This window comes from Zootoca vivipara, chromosome 6, assembly GCF_965207765.1.
Source record: "Zootoca vivipara chromosome 6, rZooViv2.hap1.1, whole genome shotgun sequence".
In the NCBI taxonomy this organism is placed as follows: Eukaryota; Metazoa; Chordata; class Lepidosauria; order Squamata; family Lacertidae; genus Zootoca; species Zootoca vivipara.
Genome location: NC_142589.1, coordinates 64,687,162 through 64,707,257, shown reverse-complemented (window position 1 = coordinate 64,707,257; position 20,096 = coordinate 64,687,162). Strand labels below are relative to the sequence as shown.

General features: G+C 45.6%; 1 protein-coding gene across 3 annotated transcripts in view; it reads right to left on the bottom strand.

Moving 5' to 3' along the window:
• PTPRU (protein tyrosine phosphatase receptor type U) overlaps nucleotides 1-20,096 on the bottom strand; it is a 353,020-nt gene that overhangs the window by 204,132 nt on the left and 128,792 nt on the right. For all 3 annotated transcript variants that reach the window (XM_035119522.3, XM_035119521.3, XM_060275728.2), the window contains exon 2: nucleotides 11,100-11,228. In XM_035119522.3, coding sequence (XP_034975413.3) covers nucleotides 11,100-11,228 — 129 coding nt within the window. The remainder of the gene's footprint in view (nucleotides 1-11,099; nucleotides 11,229-20,096) is intronic.

Genomic DNA, 20,096 nt, shown 5'->3' with positions numbered 1-20,096 from the left:
CTGGATCCAGTACACTGTACCCAACAGAGGCCACAATCAAATGCCAAAAGTAGGGACGGGGAAACACGTGGACCTCTGAGGTGTTGGATGATGAGAGCTGTAGAACAGCATCACCTTTAGGTTTCCCATCCCTGGACTACTAAGGAAAAGTGGAGCAGTAATGAGGAATAATAGTTCTCCATCCTTTGTATTTCCACTCTCCAGTTTCTAAATATAGGGGTCTTGGACAATGACGGCTCTAGAGATTTTACTGTCTGAACCACAACCCAAATGATGCCCTCTCCACTGCAACTTGAGCCAGCACTTTAAAAAGTCCTGCTGCAGCATTTGGACGTAAATTCCTGCCCTCATCTGTTCTCACCCATGTGGTGGTGCCTGAAAGAGGTTGCTTCGCCCTGCTAAATAGCAGGGTTGAGAAAGCTCTTGGCTATTATTGATCCATTTTATTATTTCACCTTCAACTATTTTTGCCAGCAGATTTGGTAAGCACCCTTTCAAGACTCAGAGATTGAAACAAACTCTCATGAGTTCTTTTAGTGTAGTTTTTATTAGGGGTCCTAGAGAAGACATAATTCACCCTCTTATGAGGTGGCTTCCTTGTCAATCTTTAGAGACCCCCCTGAGCATCTTCGGGGGGGGGGGGAACGGGACAATACATTGATTACAGAAAAGGTGGCAAGACATCTAAATGTTGATATCACCATAGCTGCCAAGTTATCCCTTTTTTTAAGGGATTTTCCCTTATGCTGAATAGGCTTCCTCGCGAGAAAAGGGAAAACTTGGCAGCTATGATATCACTTAGAGCTACTATGAATGTTAGCTGTCAGCTTTTTGTTTTAAAAAAGTAACAATAATTGTTATTGTGGCTGTGATTTTGGTCAGTTTGCCATAATAAACACTTCTAACTAATTACAGGTAGGTAGCCATGTTGGTCTGCCGTAGTCGAAACAAAATTTAAAAAATTCCTTCCAGTAGCACCTTAGAGACCAACTAAGTTTGTTATTGGTATGAGCTTTTGTGTGCATGCATACTTCTTCAGATACACTGAAACAGAAGTCACCAGACCCTTATATATAGTGAGGGGGTGGAGAGGGTTATTATCAGCCAATCACCCATTCCCACCACCCTTCTGAGGAATACCCCTCCCCACCCTCTCACTATATATAAGGGTCTGGCGACTTCTGTTTCAGTGTATCTGAAGAAGTGTGCATGCACACAAAAGCTCATACCAATGACAAATGACAAACTTAGTTGGTCTCTAAGGTGCTACTGGAAGGAATTTTTTAAATTTTGTTTTGACTTCTAACTAAATAATGCCTCATTTTTCCATCTCTGTATCCTAGTTCTCCACGACAGAGCAAAAGTGTTTGGTTTTAATATTAGAAGGAATGCATCGCTTGGAGAGCACCGAGCATCTCACTGAGACTTAACAAGTTACAGTGAATACAAGATACCCTAATTACATCTGCTTCTAATTACATCCACAATTCAAGGTGCTGGTTATGAGCTATAAAGCCCTGTATTGTATGGCTCAGGTCCAGGCTACCTGAAGGACCATATTCTCCCATATGATCCTACCCAGACTCCGAGTTCTTCTGGGGAGGTCCTTCTCCCAGGCCCACCACCCTCACAGGCACATTTGGCGGGGATGCGGGGGAGGGCCTTCTCAGTGGATGCTGCCAGAACTTTGCAACTTCCATCCTAGAGAGTCTAGACTGGCTCCTTTCCTTGCTGTCCCCTTCTGAGCAGGTGAAGACCATTTTATTTCAACAAGCTTTTGGGAACTCGCTGTTTTTAAGGAAAGGGCCCTGAATAGTGTGCCACATTGCGGAATTTCTTTTTACTGTCTCTCTCTCTCTGTGTGCGCGCTGATTTAATGCCATAGATAGTTTAATTACTTTTTAACAATAACCTTTTATCTGTATTGGTTTTAATTTTTGTGAGCTACTTTGAATCCCGATTCTGGGGGAAAGGTGGGAAATAAATATATAAAGACATGGGACAAGTTAGAACTGAGGTACAGTTCAGATGATATGGCTGCCATCCAGGCTACGTTGTGCTCGTGCCAGAAATCCCAAAGCCAGCCCATGGATTGGGAGCTCTTTAATTAGAATTATAGGCAGTGTGGAAGTCCTGGAATGTGCTTCACATATGTCCAACATCTCATTTACATCAGACCCGAACCGGTCTGCTCACTTTTCCCTTCACTTCTCTGTTCCCCGTAAGAACATTTGCAATACACATGGGTTGAGGGCTGAGGGGTTTCTTTCACTACAAAGGCCTGCTTTATGTTCTGCATATGAAAATGTAGCCACTTATAAATCACCCCTTTAAAGTAAAGAGGGGAGATGGAGTGAGCAAGAGTTAAAGTCAGAAAGAGAAATTATCTTTATGAAGTGAAGAGAGAGAAGGAAACACAAACCGAACAGCACCTCCTTCTCACCCTACACTGTGAAAAAATAAAACAATATGTGAAAGGAAGCTGTAGGAGTGATGGCTAGCAGCCAATCTCTGTTCAAATAAATTCAGTGCTCTCTGGAATTGGCAGAGATCCAATAAAAACTCATTTTAATCTAAGACCACGAGTCTCCGATGCAAAGCGCTCCCGAGAGAGGCCACAGCAATGTGAAATATTATTCATCTACCTAATGACTGAGATAGACTGGGGAGGACTGATAAAGCTGCAGCAGTGGCCTCCAACCTTCCTTGTCCACTCTCAGCAAACAAGCCAAGAGGCAGGAAATGAGGATAAACCCCAAAAGCAAACCATATAAATTCATGGTCTCTCCAAGTGACAGAAAACCTGGCTGCATGATACTGATGGAGCAAGTGCTAACAAAACCCCAAGGATCTTCAATGACACAACACCCCAGGTTTTATGTTTTGTTTTTCTTCCCCAGTTCTCAAAGTTTGAGAGGGGAAATGAGGGTGGCTTCCGTGGCCTGGAATGGAATGCTCCTAAAATGCAGACATTGCAGCTGAGCATGACCACCAAGAAGGGGAGAGTCATAAGGAGAGAGATATTATGGCAAACCAAAAACACTCACAAAAGGAAGAGATGGAAGGAGGTTTCACCCATGAGGTCTGGATCAACTTTATCTGAAATGGTCTCCAAAATGGAACACAAAATGTGCATTGGCTACAATGGGCATCTGGTTGCTTTCCCAAAATCTTTATTTCATTGTCTTTGTACAGGATACAAAAAGCACAGGTGAAGTTCAGGTGTGCCAGAGTTATTTGTGTAAACATCCACAGGCAATTAATCTTAAGGTAGAAGCGTAGAAAGCTGCTCTATACTGAATCAAAGCATTGGTCTGTGTAGCTGAATATCATCCATCCTGACTAACAACAGATCTCTGAAGTTTCAGACTGGTGATATTTCTGGCCAGGGAGTGAGTGAGTGAGTGAGTGAGTGAGTTAGTTAGTTAGTTGGTTGGTTAGTTAGTTAGTTAGTTAGTTAGTTTAAAATTATACACCGCTTGATTTATATTTTAAGAACCTCAAAGTGGTTTCCAAAAAGATAAGCCAATAAAATCAATACAACAATCTGAAGCTTGCTTTGGAAGGAGCTCTCCGTGGTCCTGACTATCTGGTGCTGAACCAGAAGCTTGTTACACCTAGACAGAATATTTACTTCTATGGGCTCCAGCCCAGAGCCAGAAAAGTGCTAACGATAGAATTCCCATTCTCTTTTCAATTTCTAAGCTTATTAACAAAACTAGGTTGTGTGGCCTTTTGTCTGGAATTCCAGTTTAAGCCAAAATCTGTAGTCATTTCAATCCAGACCTGTCTTTTTAAATTATTAGGAGGGGGAGTATTTATTTACTGGTTTTTCAAGCCAAAGTGCCCTTTCCACCAGCTTACAGAGTTATTAAGACACTAACACAGAGAAAATATGTTTAAGGTATTTTGTGGCAATGATTCCAGTTGGCACTATCTCAAGGCACTCAAGCCTTGCATTATAAGCAGTGCTAGATTATCATCTAGAAGCCAATATTGAGATCCTGCCAGCATCTCTTTAAGAAAGATCAGCCATTTTTTGCATGTGAAATTCAAATTCCTGTGGTAATTCCATAATTACTTTAAAACTCGGGGGCGGGGGGAGAAGAACCAAAAACAATTATCTTGTCAACAATTCAGATGGGGATAAACAGCTATTTTACAAGCTCATGCTCTGTGTAATATTTTGATTTCAGGGACAAAAATGAGAGGTTGACTTTATTTGGAAAAAATAAGGCCACTTGGGTTCTGTACTTTGGAGTACTGTGGTTGCTTGCTGAGATATTGCTGAGTGGTACACAGCAACCAAACAGGAGTCAGAGCTGAGAGTTGAAACTAAGAAGGAGAGCTCAGGGGCAGAGAACAAACTGATACCCAGAGCCAGCAAAAACCATTGTTTCTAAAGCAAAGTCCCAGCCTAGACAGAAACCTAGACATGGAGTTTCTGAGGAGGCGTTCACAAGTGAAGTTACATTACCACTGGGCCTCTGACATGACACTTCTGAATATCTGCAATCTGACATGTGTATTGAGGTTCATTTTATATTCATTTGGGACCCAGCTGGATAATAGATATGAATTCATATTTAATGCTCAGTGATAAAATGCTGTGTTTTGCCAGGGAGCATCTGAATTTTTAGTTTATTCTGGTTTTACATAATTTATTTTTAAACTTACATAACTTATTTTATTTCATTTTAATCATTTTCATATTTGTTACGGGTAATAATCTCCTTTTATTTATTTTTTTAAGGGGCAAGTTACGATCTGCCAAGGAAACTCAGCATTCTGAATTTGTTTGTGTTGTAGTTTGTGTCCAAGCTACCGTAATGTCTGTATCTGCTATGTTGCCTTGCACTTTCATAAATTCTGTTTTGTAATGGTCCAATGACTACCGGTAGAAACGAATGAATCTGAACCTATTGAATGCTTGGGGAGTTGCTTCCTGTTCCCTTGTTCTCAAGTAGGCACGTGGGCGGATGCTTTGCTGAAGCATCCTTTGATGTACCACAAGTCAGCTGACTTGCAGAAGCATCAGGTTGGCAGCCTCGGAAAGAAGCAGAGGAAGCACTGTTCTGCTGCTGGGCTAAGCTAGGAAGCAGGTGTTGTAACCAGTTCATCTCAACATTTTCAAGCACTTATGTTGCCCAAGGTTGGTAATTACCCAGCTTTGAATGTGAAATCTGCCCCACTGGCAATGCTTGGATGCATTACAAATCAAGCATCCTTTTCACTGCAAGGGATTTGGCGTGTTTTGTGGTGGGGAGGATACTGCCTTGTCTCTTAAAATATCTTTATTTGAATGATGTTGCTGGACTACAGCTCCCATCAGCTACAAAGCTACAATTCCTAGAGTTGCTTGGGAAGAGGGGATAATTATTAAACTGCTCCAAAAATTGTAGCTCTTGGAGGGTAATCATAGAATCTTAAGAGTTGGAAGGGACCCCAAGGGTTATCTAGTCCAACCCCTTGCAACACAGGAATCTGAGCTAAAGCTTCATGGGATAACAACAAAATTCATAGCTGGATCTTAACTAGGGATGAAGCTTTCGACCTAGCACAATCTAAGGCAGCTAAAATCTCCACGTGGCTTCCCCACGTGAAGGCAGTTAGATCTCTGGCCCACTATTTGTGTGATTTAACAAACCCCAAGCTAAGAAGGGCTTTCACACTAGCCCGATTCCACGCCATACCTACAGCATTCTTACACGGCGCTTTTTCCAACATACCACCGAACCTCCGACTCTGCCCATGCAATGAGGGAATGATAGAAGACTATATACACTTTTTCTTTTACTGTTCCCTATATGACCCTGTAAGATCCAGACTTCTCCTTTCAATCCCAACGACCATCTTACGAGACATCGATCGTATGAAGTTTTTACTGGTGGACGCCAACCCCTTGGTTTCACGTGACGTAGCTATCTATATTTTACAGGCCCTTAAACTCAGGGCCACTTTCCTGGCCAACCAGCCAGGCCCTAGACCTATGTAAATTCCCATTATATTTTTACCCAACACGCATTCCTTTCGCCTTCACCCAACCAGTTGCATTTACTTGGATTTTATATTTAATGTTCTAATTGTATTTGTTGTAGTTTTATTGTTGTGCGACAGTTGCCTGTCTTACTTGTGCTTAGGCCATACGGCTAATGCATTAAATGATGTTAAAGATCTGCTTTAAGTCTCACAGACCTTTAAAGTGAGAACTTCTCAATTCACTGAATGTTAGATGGACTGTATATTTTTACTGGTGCTGGGTGCTTTTTCTATGATGTTTTACACTGTCGCTAAAAAATAAATAAATACTAGGCTGATTCTTACTTTAATCCAGCAATTAATATTCTCTTTTAGTTGTTTCCTAAATATTGCTATTTTAATGTAAGCTGCCCAGAGAGCAGTGATACTGAGAGGCATATCAAGGCTGTTATTAAATAAAGTAACCTTCAAGCAGCCTTGCCAATGCCAGTGTTACAAGGGGAGTTGGGCAAGATTGCCTGGACAGCCTCATCGCCTCCTCATCACTGCAGCCGATACCCATTCACTTACCCTGTCTCTCTGTACCCTAGCCACACTGCCACCTATCTTATTGGACTGGGGCTCTCACCATCATGGGAAGCCATAATCATTACCAATCAGCACCTTGGACAGCTCCCAGTGAACCCTGCTGGCTGAAATAGGGAGGAAAGGGACATAGGAAGCCAATGGCCCTCTGGTCCAGCATCCTATTCTCACAGGGGCCAATTAGATGCCTGTGATAAGCCCACAAACAAGACCCAAGCACAGGACCCCTCTGGCAGTTTCAAGCAACCGGTATTCAAAAGCAGTATCTCTGACTGTCTAGATCAGGGACTAGACTCATATCAGGGCTTAAGAACGCTGGCAGGGGGGCTCACTTAAAGTGGTTCCACGCCCTTGGGAGAGCTGCAGTCCATCTTTAAAGGGCTTGTACGCTATTGTGCAGTTTCATGCTTCCGTGTGGTTGTGGAACAAGAAAGCCCACAGGAAAGTCCTCTTCAAACGGACAGGAAAGTCACAACTTTAGGCCAAAGCAGTGTAGAAGGTGCAGCCAGGGATTCCCTCTTGACTGGGGTGGCCGAGGGATCATCTGAATCAAGAGTCCTCCACGGGTCAACACAGGGACCCTGAGGCAAAGGATATGACACCATCCAAAATGAGAGGGCAAGATAAGCAGAGGCTGCTGCTGCTGCTCTCCCTTCTATTTGCCCCTGTTGCTGCTCACACACTTGGAGAGGGGCAGGTTCACAGGCTGCAACCCTGAAGGGTTGTAGCAGCAGAGCTGGAGGGCTGGCACTGGGCTCCCTGCAAGGGTATAGGCCTCAGCAGCTGCCCAACAATTCCAACTCGGATGCCAACATTGCAAGTCCATTAAGTCCATTTAGAGAATGGTAGAAAAGTTTTGTGTGTGTATGTGTGTGCGCGTGCATGTGTGTCCCGCCCCCATGCAAGAGTTTTCCAGTGATGCTCTTAATGGCCGAGCAAATTCCAAATTAAGCTTGGGAGGGAAGCCACCCATGGCTAATCAAAAGCGAGAAAATCCTGCAATGCGGACTTTCTGTAAAATGCAGATTGGTGACATCACCCATTTGTTGTCATTTATGTATCGCCTAATACCGCTTCTTCGGTGAAAGCAAAACCTTTGTATCTAGACAGGCACTTAGCAGCTATGGATGAGCAGAAGTTTCTGTAAATGGCACATTTAGCATGGTCTGAACCCCCCAGATAAAAGGCAGGTTAAAAGCCTTCTACAGTGATAAAGGTATATCACTGGAGATGCAATTTATCATCCTCGGCTGTCCTTGGTTCCATTTCTTGGGTCAGATGTCTTATCTCACAAAAATAATGGAGAAAGTATAAGGCTGCTGGATTTACAGCTATGGAAACCATCCATCGCACAATGACTGGAGCCCCTTTGCTGAAAATTACTCATTTGCTTACTTTGGGCTGTCATTTTGCTTTCCCCCACAATAGCTCGTGAGTGCCAAATCCACATGACAATGGCAGTGAGCACAGTGTACTCAACATTTCCGTTGTGTTGTTTAGTGTGCTATTCCACTATGCTGATATATGCTTTCGTTAACCCTCAAGACTGATGGCTAGCACACTCTCTACATGGGACCACTCCTGAAGATAAATCGATGCAGAAAGCAGCTCACCATCTCCTTATAGATCTTGGGAGATGGGAACACACACATAAGAAGCACAGAATTTTAGAGTAGGAAAGTCCCTTATAGGTCATCCAGTCCAACCCTCGACTCAATGCAAGAAACTCAGTCTGGCTTATGTCAGCTGTTCTGGGCTGTCAGGTATGCTTTCGGGCCCAATTCAAGTGGATGGATTTAGGGATGAGAGCAGCATATAAAGACTATTAATAAATAAGGTAACATTTAAGCAACACTGCCAGGGTCAGAAAATAAAATAACAATGAAGGCAAACCATTGCAACAATAAACTGCAGATTGTTTCTCACTGAGACACGTAATTATTCAATATTAGAGAAGAGAGTTAAGTTCACAGATACTATTCAAATTTAATACAGTACTACACAATCCATAAGTTCTTCAAGACTTCCAGCACGGGTACATTACAAAACTCCATCAGTTGTAAGAACCTAAGAACATAAGGAGAGCCTGCCAGACCAGCTCAATGATCCATCCAGTCCAGCATCCCATTCTCACAGTGGCCAACCAGATACACATGGGAAACCTGCAAACAGGACTTGGGCACAAGAGCACTTTCTCCCCTCCTATGGTTTCCAGCAACTGGTTTTCAGAATTATTACTACCTCTAGCCATGGGGGCAGATCATAACCATCATGGCTACTCACCATCAATAGCCCTCACCTCCATGAATTTGCCTAATCCTCTCTTAAAGACATCTAGGTTGGTGGTGTTCACTGCCTCTTGTGGGAGTGAGTTCCATAGTCTAACTCAGTGTTTCTCAACCTTTTTTGGGCCAAGGCACACTTGTTCCATGAAAAAAATCACGAGGCACACCACCATTAAAAAAGTTACAAAAATTTAACTCTGTGCCTATATTGACTAATATATATATAGAGAGAGAGAGAGAGAGAGAGAGAGAGAGAGAGAGAGAGAGAGCCCAGTTTAGTTTGTGGGGTAAGTCCTAAATCTCAGTGAATTATGACTGTAAGAAACACTTGCCAATTGCTGTGTTGGTTGCAATCTCCTGTAATAAGGCTTCACAAGCCGCTGATTTCTCTGCCAGCACGTGCTCCTCGCCGAAGAGGCCGCTCACTCCCTCGTAGACGCTGCTGGCTGCCCTCCGGAGGCTGTTCTGCTTGTCGGCCCACGGCCTCGTGCCGATCAAGCCCCGGGCGCTGCCAGCAAGAGCAGCGAGAGCGAGACAAACAGCAGCAGCAGCACCCACCGGCCGCCTCTCACGTCCGAGGCCAAGGTGGTGGCTGTTGAGAGCTGCGCTCGCCCCGCGTCGTGACCCGGCCGGCTTCCTTTCTGGCGGGGTAGTGGTGTTTATTGGCGGCCGCCAGGCATGTGACAATGCAAATCGCCCTTCTCGTTGCCGCACGTCGCGGCACACCAGCCAGCGTCTCGCGGCACACTAGTGTGCCACGGAACAGCGGTTGAGAAACGCTGGTCTAACTATGTGCTGCATTCATTAAGTCTGCTGAGAATACATATTTCTTCTTTTGGCCTTTACTCATATGAGGTTGTTGGATTAGATTCTCTGTGAAGACCATTTCCCATATTTTACTGTACAATTTCAATAAAGAGATGCCTTGTAAATCATTTGAAAAACTAGCTACAAATGTCCATGCTGCAATTAATGGTCAAGACTTATATGACCAAAGGAGCATCACCACCCAAAATAAGCCTGTCCATCCCTTAAGTCTGGCTGAACAGATTCACTTAAAGATCCAACTTCTCTCTAAGTCCCTGTAGAACAGGCATCCCCAAACTTTGGCCCTCCAGATGTTTTGGACTACAATTCTCATCTTCCCCGACCACTGGTCCTGTTAGCTAGGGATTGTGGGAGTTGTAGGCTAAAACATCTGGAGGGCCGCAGTTTGGGGATGCTTGCTGTAGAACGTCTGAAAATGTAGATGAGAAAAGTAGACCATGTTAGGCTAGATGGACAAAAATCTGACCCAGCCATGTATATGACAACATACTTTGCTCCTTAACATCACAGAAGACTACAAAGGTTATTCTCCAAATACAGCCATTATGGAATAGAACAAGGCATTTCATGTAGAGGAAAAACTAATTGCTAGCTGGGGAGAATAATTGCTTGGTGTGATGTTAAAATACCCAACTGTGTAAAGGTCAAATCCTGATGACCATTAAGTCGCTTCCAGAGCAGCTCTGCTTTTTAAGACACAGTTTCCATTCACCCCCAGAAATTACCTGCACTGTCATTCCTAGATGTATGACCTTGGTGTTTTTCAAACCTTAATGCATGTATTGTTGGAACTATCTGAGCTTACCAAGCAATCCATGGAGCTTTGCACATGACTGCCAAGTCCTCTTCATTATTCATCACCAATCTCTCGTATCTTTACATCATCTGCAAACTTTAATGCTGCAGCAAATTGCTCCAGATGCTTGTCAAAAACTATATATGTATATTAGAATAGAGCATAAGACCTGTTCCTTCTAACCAGGTTATGATTCAGTCTTCCCCACCCCAGTGCCCTTCAGATATTTTAGAAAACAACTGCCAACAGAACCTGACTCAGAATAAGGCATCTTCCTATGTGTTTGTTTGCTGTGATAGACCTATTTGTACTTATTGGCAAATCCCTTTACCTCACTTTGTAAAATAATACTTTCCCTCTTCTTCCCTTTATATTCAGGTGTGTAATGTATGTATATATACATTTCACTGTGTTTTTATTTTCTCTTGAAAGCCGCCCAGAGTAGCTGGAGCGACCCAATCAAATAGGCAGGGTATAAGTAATAATAATGTTGATGTTCACACATACAAATTTAGTTGGCCATCTCATGCAACTGAACAAATGGACTATGGTTCATGGAAGCTGGTACCAAATGCATTTCTTAGTCTATAAAATGCCACACAAGACTCTTCCTTGTTTCCACTCACCATGAGGAAGATCAGATGTCAGGTGGGGCATGAGGTAGCTCCGGGTCAGCTCCCAGTCAAAGTCATCCTCAACACCTTGGCTATACTCACACTGGTTTAAGTCCCCGTCTTCTTCGAAAGTACAGCCAGCTGTGGGATAGAGATAAAAAGAAACATCGGGATGAAGGACAGCGTATTTTCCCAGAAAGAGAGACACAAAACAAATCTTAAGAGGACACAGAAAACATCAGAGAAAGCACACAAAGGACACAATCGATAGGTATTTCCACCGTTGAAATCCATCCTGCCTTACAGCTCTCGTTTCAAAGAGCTGAAGGAGAACTTGTAGGTCATCTAGCTCAATGCAGGAAATCCAGATTTAGAGCACCGCCAACAGATGGCTGCCCAGTCTCCACTTGAGATCTACTGTCGTAAGCTGTGTGGCTCTGAATACCGGTTGTAAGGAACTACAAATGGGAAGAGTGCTGTTGCACACACTCCCAGCTTTTGGGCTTCCCAAAGGCATCTGGGTTGCCACTATGAAAACAGGATGCGGGACTAAATGGGCCTTTGACCTGATCCAGCAAGCCCCTTATGTTCTAATGTGGTGAACTGTTGCCTTTAATACATGGGGAGGCGGCAGTGGCAGTGGAGTGTCAGAGCCATCAGCATGCAAATTAAGGTCATCTCAGTGTGATGCCAGCGCTTCATAGTTATTTCCTTGCATGGCTCATCCCAACTTCTTCTATCACTTCAATTAGCAAAGCCACCTCACCTGGCACCACTGACAGAACAGAAAATAACAACTTGGACAAAAGAGAATTTGCTAATGTTCTCCCACCCCGTTTCCCCAAATTTAAGTTTCCCCTGCTAGTATGAAACTCGTAAAAACTCCAGGAGTCCCAGCAGGTTCTAGACTCATCAAGATATTTAAAATCAAATCAGAATTCAGCACGGCTAAGCACTGATTAAAGGGGTGGGTATACTATTGTAGGGCCACAAAGATGTAGGGTGGGGGGAAGCAGAGGAGACTACTGAACATAGTAGCCCAGCTCCCCCATAACACTAAGCCAAAGCATGGTTAGGTATAAACCACAAGCTACAGAAAATGTTTGCTCTTGGGCCTTACCTGCATAGTATATTTAAAGCACTATGGTGCCACTTTAACACTCATAAAGGTAAAGGTAAAGGACCCCTGACAGTTAAGTCCAGTCACAAACGACTCTGGGGTTGGGGCGCTCATTTACTGGCCGAGGGAGCCGACGTTTGTCCGCAGACAGTTTTTCCGGGTCATGTGGCCAGCATGACTAAGCCGCTTCTGGCGAAACCAGAGCAGCGCATGGAAACGCCATTTACCTTCCTGCTGGAGTGGTACCTATTTATCTATTTGCACTTTGACATGCTTTTGAACTGCTAGGTTGGCAGGAGCTGGAACCGAACAAAGGGAGCTGACCCCGTCGTGGGGATTCGAACCGCTGACCTTCTGATCAGCAAGCCCAAGGCTCAGTTGAGTCCTGGGAACTGCCATTGTTTTAAGCGTGTGGGGAGTCTTTAGGACAGGCATAGGCAAACTCAACCCTCCAGATGTTTTGGGACTACAACTCCCACCATCCCTAGCTAACAGGACCAGTGGTCAGGGATGATAGGAATTGTAGTCCCAAAACATCTGGAGGGCCGAGCTTGCCTATGCCTGCTTTAGGAGATTCCTATTCCCCTCACAGAGCTCCATGAGAGAAACAGTGGTCTAACAACTCTCAGTACCTTTAACACACTACAACAGATCCCAGGATTCTTTGGGTGCAAGCTATGTCTGCTGAAAGGGGAAAGGCTTTATAGTGTGGCTGTGGCCTTAGGTTACCTCCCATGTAGCATGTGAGAAATCACAAGGCCAGGTTCACACATATAGCTAACTCAAAACACAGCTTAGATCCAGACAGCACAGCAGCAGGCTGACCAGGGGAAGAGCAAAGAAGTGGTGATTTTTTGCTGTGAATACTTGCCTGCTAACTCATGCATGCTTAGCCATGCTTTGGCTAAGCACCGCGTGCAAATGGAACTAGCAGGACTTAAGTTTCCACAGAGGACTGTGCAGTTCTCCACTTCTGCCAGCCAGATCCACTTTTTTGCTACATCACTATGCAGCAATGCTGCCTCAACCACTTTGTAATTGGATGGTTTTGCATCATGCAAAGCAGCACACAATATTAGCAGGCAGGCATTGTTGTTTTAAAGCACATTTCCCTTCCCTGCCCCAACCGATAGCTCACACCTATAAACGGCTAAACGACAACAATCAACAAGCTAGCCAGCCACTGAAATGCATGCATGTGACTGGTCTCACTTCTACTAGGATCATTTCAATGGTGCTCCATCTGGAGAATTTTACAGGACAGGACGACATATAATGGGCTGAAAGCACCACCCACCCAAAGGTCTTGTTAAAAGGGATACAGAGTCTTTAATGGATGAAGGTAGGGCTGACAGATGTCTCATATTTTAGGGGACTGTACTTTATTCCAGAATGTGTCATCTCTACAGAACATTACAGACTGCCTTCCCGATTCTCACCTCCCCATCCCCTGCCCCAGGCTGCTCAGGCAACACAGACGAGGTGGCTTATTTGAGAGCATTTTTTTGATCTGACTCACCTAGAGAGCTGGACCAAACCCAAAACAAAACGAGCTAAGAGCAGACAATGTTGCTGTATTCTAGCACTTTGGTGAAATGAGGCTAGGGGGCCACTACTAAGCATCGATACATAGCTTTAAATTTGTAATGAGCTTTTCAGTGTTTGAGAATGTGCGCTTATATCTCTGCATGGAAGCCTAATGTTATCTCCGCACCCCTCCCAGAGGTGATGGTGGTCATTTTATAATGCATTTCAGTAAATCAGAGCATGTTTTGAGAGGGTGCATATCTGGGAGCTCTCATACTCAAATTGGAGGAAGGAGGTGCGAAAAGGTGTGTTGATGGCCACTAGTTTTCAAATAGAGCATACAACTTCATGGAGGCTATCAACGGCTACTAGACCTAGGAAGCTACCTTTGGTCTATCTACTCCATGCACCCTGCAGGTTTTTATTGTTGGGCTACAACTCACATCAGACCCTCCCACTGTGGTCAACCATCAGGTAAGGTGGCAGCTGTAGCCCAAGACAACTGGAGGGTAGCAGGTTGGGGAAGACTGATCTGCTCTGATTGGCTGTGAATCTCAAGGATATCTGGCATGGGTAATTGCTGTTGGGATTTTCATAGAAAATGTAAAGCATAAAATCAGAAAAGATCCCCCTTATCATGAGGTGCTGCCGAGTGCTGCTCACTGCAACGGGGAGCTTCCTTGCAAGAGGATTTTTAAAAATGCATTTAAGAACATCACCAATAAAGAAATGTCTGCAATTTTTTTTTTAAGGAGGGGGATAATACCTATAGCAATCGGCAAGGTGGAAGGCTTTATGGCTCAGCCTCAGCCTTGCAGAATAAAGTCATTCCCAAATCCATCAAAGCCCTCTTCACACAAGCTGTCAGAGATGAGCAGCCGGGCTATGCTGTTCCATACAGTGATCATAGTGTGTGTGTGTGTGTGTGTGTGTGTGTGTGTGTGTGCGCGCACACACACACACACACACACACACACATACACACTCCATATTCTATTGCCTAAGACCTCAGGATGCCAAGCCTTGAAGGCTCTGGGGTTCAATGTAGTGTGTGTGTGTGTGTGTGTGTGTGTGTGTGTGTGTGTGTGTGTGTGTGTGTCCGTCCTGTTAACTGGCACAGCCCAGCTTGTTGAGTGCTGACCTATTGTTCCATTAAAGCCACAGATTACAAGCAGGGCAGTGCTTCAGCAATAATTAATGCTGCCCCCCTGAGCCAACGGGAGCAGGCATATTAAGAAAGCTCTGAACAAGCAGAATGAGAAAAGGCAAATGGCCCCTGAGAGGTCCAGGCAGAACCTATTTATTATTTCGTTACTTGTTTAACAATATCTTTCTGCCTTCCCATCCCCAAGTCACACCGGTCAGCTCTGCTCCCCCAAGGTCCTCCACTGGAGTTTTTAAAAGACATACCACCAGTTCAATATCTCCATGAGGCAATTAGTAGGCTGCTTTCCAGCCCTGATGCAGCTTTGCAGTGAGGAGGAGGAGGAGTTTGGAATTGATATCCCACTTTATCACTACCCAAAGCGGCTAACATTCTCCTTTCCCTTCCTCCCCCACAACAAACACTCTGTGAGGTGAGTGAGGCTGAGAGACTTCAAAGAAGTGTGACTAGCTCAAGGTCACCCAGCAGCTGCATGTGGAGGAGAGGAGACACAAACCCCTGTTCACCAGATTATGAGTCTACCACTCTTAACCACTACACCACACTGGCAGCAAGAAATCAAGAATTGGATGTCCCAACCTTAAAAGAGGGCAGTTCTCTATCTGGGTTGTTTGGTCCTAGGCTGCATTCACATGGCGGGTTATTCTATTTCCCCAGTGCTGCCCTACCTGTTAGTTTATGTGCGATATTCGAACTTTCACCTAACAGAAAAGCCATGTAAAGCTACAATACTGCATGCTTAGCACTTATTTCCGTGTTATTTCCAGAAATAATTAAGAGCATCAGTGGGGAATTAGTCGCTCACAATATGTTGTGGAACTCCCTTCAGCCCTGGCCAGCTGTTCTGTTTCAGGCAGCGGTCGCTGCTAGGGAAAGGGTTCTAGGCCCACGCCTGTCCCAGCTGGATCCGTGGAGCAAAATACTGATCAAGTCAATATGCATAGGGTTGCCAGACTTAATCAGGGCCATCTAAAGCATACCCGGCACCCTGATGCGAAGATCCCTCCGGCGCCCGCCCCCCAGTCCTTCCAGCTTCCTTTGGGTTCTTACCTCTCCAGTCCCAGTCCTCTCCAGTCCTGGCCTTGCACAGAGCGCGCAGGTCGAGCGCCACTGCTGCCGCCTCTGGTGGCGGGAGCTGCATGGGGCTCGGCGGGGATATCTTTGCCGCCTTGCGCTGCCGCCACCGCGGAACTAGCTGAGCTGCTGGGCGAGGCACTAGCCTCGCTGCCGGCGCGGGGCATCTCGCTCGTGTGGTTCTACTGCGGCGCCGGCAGGAGCCGAAGTCGGAGCTGAGCCGGACGCGCAGCTGGCCGCCTTCTACGCGCACTTCCAGCTGGCCCAAGGCAAAGCCGGAGCTGGAGCGGTGCCGGACCAGCAGCAGCGGCAAGCGACAAGCACCGGAAGGTGGGCGCTGCAGAGCGGAACAGGGTCCTAGTGCCCCTGCTCCACCTGCTTACCTCACTGCTCTCCCCTGAGCGGTGCGGCTGGCGGAGGGAAAAGGGAGGCCGCCACGCAGCTCCCCCACTTGCTAGGGTGCCCCTCAGCGCCCCAGCGCCCCGCGCCACTAGAATCAATGGGCGAGCCAGCCCTGGAATCGATAGAGGATAGGACTTCTGTGCCTTTAATTGCCCTGCTCTCTTTTGAGTCTGGAAACCTTAAAGAGAAACCAGCAGACCCTTTGTTTAATTTCCAAGCAAAGGGTCTGCTGGTTTCTCTTTAAGGTTTCCAGACTCAAAAGAGAGCAGGACAATTAAAGGCACAGAAGTCCTGTCCTCTATTGCAGGCATCCCCAAACTTCGGCCCTCCAGATGTTTTGGACTACAATTCCCATCTTCCCCAACCACTGGTCCTGTTAGTTAAGGATCATGGGAGTTGTAGGCCAAAACATCTGGAGGGCCGCAGTTTGGGGATGCCTGCTCTATTGAGTCTGGCAACCCTAAATATGCAGGATCTGCTGAGCAGAGGTAGGCCAGGCCAGAATCAAATTCCTCAAAGGCAGGCCAGCAAAGAGTCAAATTCCAAGGTACAACAAAGCGTCAGCTTCCAGGATGGGTCAGGAAAGGGGGCCACCCCTCATGATGCCCAACCCACATGCAAAGAGAACTCTCATGTTGCTCCAGCAAGCTGCATACACAGACTAAGCCTTAAATAGGGTTTGGGCTTCCTTCAGGCTGTTGGCTCCATCCTCACAATGAATTAGGCTTTCACTCTAAAAGGGAAGCCACTTGCTCTAGAAACATTTGTCTGCAGCCATGGGGAAGCAACTGTAGAGTGTGCTGGGTTTGGAGCTGGTGTCCTCAAAGTTTGAGGATGGTCTGTTCTTTCTGGTGATCAAAATTCTGAAGAAGGAAGAGCATTGAGGTGTGTTTCCAAGGTCAATTTCTGATACCATCTCTTTCTGGGGTCTGTTCTCTAGAAGCACCCCGATCTAGAGGTCACCTTCTGAATACTTTGTTTGTTTGTTTGTTATACCCCTCCCATCTGACTGGGTTTCCCCAATCACAATGGGAGGCTCCCAACAGAATATTAAAAACACAACAAAACATCAAACATTAAAAACTTCCCTAAACAGGGTTGCCTTCAGATGTCTTCCAAAAGTCAGATACAGGTAGTTGTTTATTTCCTTGACATCTGATAGGAGGGCGTGCCACAGGGCAGGTGCCACTACCAAGAAGGCCCTCTGCCTGGTTCCCTGTCACCTCACTTCTCACAGTGAGGGAACTGCCAGAAGGCCCTCGGTGCTAGACCTCAGTGTCCAGGCTGAACGATGGGGGTGGAGACGCTCCTTCAAGTATACTGGGCCGTGGCCATTTAGGGCTTAGAAACATACTGGGAGCTGCTTTCTTGAGCAAAGGTAACACAAAGGTGAGGCCAGCTGGTGCTATTCTTCTTTACTAGACTCTTGACATACAGACTCCAAGAACAGCTGACCCAGCAATGTATTCAACGTTCAGTTCTGTCCTTCTGCCAAGTCTGCAGAGCTGGGAGCTGTGACTTTGCTCCAGACGGCCCCAATCAAAGCAACCTAGCCCTGCGGAGAGGATGGCACAGGCAACTGGGTATGTTCCAGCCAACAGTCTATTAATTACTTATTGGCTTCTGTTGTTCTGTGCGTCAGGCAGCTATTTTGAAAACACACATATCAATGCAAAGTCCTCTTATGCCCTAAAATGGCTTGCAAGAAGGAACAGCTGGAAGTAAGGCAGAATGGATGGCTATCCTATCACCACTCAGTCTTCTCTTCTCCAGGCTAATCATACCAAATTCCCTCAACCATTCCTCATGAGGCTTAGCTTCCATCCCCAATGGCAGTTAAGAGATCTTGCTACAGTCAGTAGGGGAACAAAGCTTAAGGGCAGGATATGGAATTGCTGCAACAGGAATAGTGTCTCTGAGCCCCTGCTCCTTCATTCTATTCCATTCCACACATACATAAATACCAACTTTAGCAAGTAGGAACTCAAATTTTATTTCTTCCACACCTGCTGAAGAGAATGGCATGCAAAAGCCACCTCTCCCTCTCCATGCAGCTTGGCAAAATATAGAAGGATAGATTCCTCGTTTCACATTCTTGGAATGGATAACCATTCATTCCCCTAGGAAGCAGCTCCCTCTCTTCCTCCTTCATTCACCCCTATGCCGCAAGTCATTTGCTTGCTTGATGCAAAACCGAGAATATTTATTTCCACCTCTCAAGCGATTTGGGATAAAGAAGCCAAGCAAGTTCAAACAAACAGTACGATGCAGTCATCTCAAATGCCAGGCCATTTGTCATTTCACAACTTATTCTAATAGAGCTAGGGCTATTAATACAATGGCTGGGGTTGTGTGTGTGTTGGGGGAAGCTGCCACAATTCATTTCAAAGCCAGTAAAAGCACTTTTGGGGGTGGGGGTGGCTGGCTATGGGAAGTGAAACAGAGGACTGGATATTTGACACAGCAGAGCCAGCAGTTCAGGTTTCCAACCCCCTAAAATTAGAATTATTCTGTTCCACAGACTAAGCCATAGAATCATGAAGGCAGACCTCACTTGGATTCCTGCTCCAATCCTAAAATAAGGGCCACATTCCCTCAGGGATAATCTGTTGGGGGGTGAGGCTCAGGCCATAAATTGGTGGAGTTAAAACCATCAATGGGTGGGGCCAGAGCCAAAAATGGGTGTGCCGCCCCTTTCCCCTTTACAGTGGTACCTCAGGTTAAGAACTTAATTCGTTCCAGAGGTCCGCTCTTAACCTGAAACTGTTCTTAGCCTGAGGTACCACTTTAGCTAATGGGGCCTCCCACTGTCGCCACACCACCGCCACACAATTTCTGTTCTCATCCTGAAGCAAAGTTATTAACCCGAGGTACTATTTCTGGGTTAGCGGAGTCTGTAACCTGAAGCGCCTGTAACCTGAAGCGTCTTTAACCTGAGGTACCACTGTATTTCTAACCTCCTGTTGCATGCTGGGGAAAGGGAGTGGCTGGCTGAAAGGCTGAAAAGGAGCACTCCACACTGCAACATTTTGTTAGGCAGTTATTTTCAATGGAAGGGAAACAATAAAAAAAAATGCAGAAAACATCATTCAAACATTCCCAAACTTGGGTCTCCAGCTGATGTTGGACTACAACTCCCATTGAACATGGGACCTTTTGCATAACAAACCATGGCACTCTAACAGCAGTCTCACCAACAGCAAGAAGTTCGCCTCCACCCACGGGGCCCAGCTAGCTTGCAAGAAGCATGAAAACGGAAATCGGGATTGTTAAATGCACGGTAGCACAATGCAAGGCACAGACTTTGAAAGGGCTTTGTCTAGCTAAGCGTAAAGCCTCCCTCTTTCAGCGTTTCGGATAGGATTAGAGGCGGGAACGTCTGTCAGGAATATTAACATGACTAACAGCCACATGCTGAGCAAAGCTACTCAGGCCTCAATCTCCCTAAGCAAGGCCCCCTGCCAGCTGGACGCCATCTTTGGTGCAATTTGTGAAGCACTGTGACTTAGAAAGTACTCGTCTTTAAGCTTCGGGAATGAAAAATGAATAACCTTAAGCTGTAGCACACAAGCCCGTCCAGGTTACCTGGAAAGAAACACCATGCCCAGGTAATAAGTCCAAATGACAACGTTTGACTTTGGTTGCATTTTTGTCCTCGGCTTAATTGGGGAGCAAGCCCCATTGAATTCCATATGAGGACAGATGGTCGGGATGTAGTAGA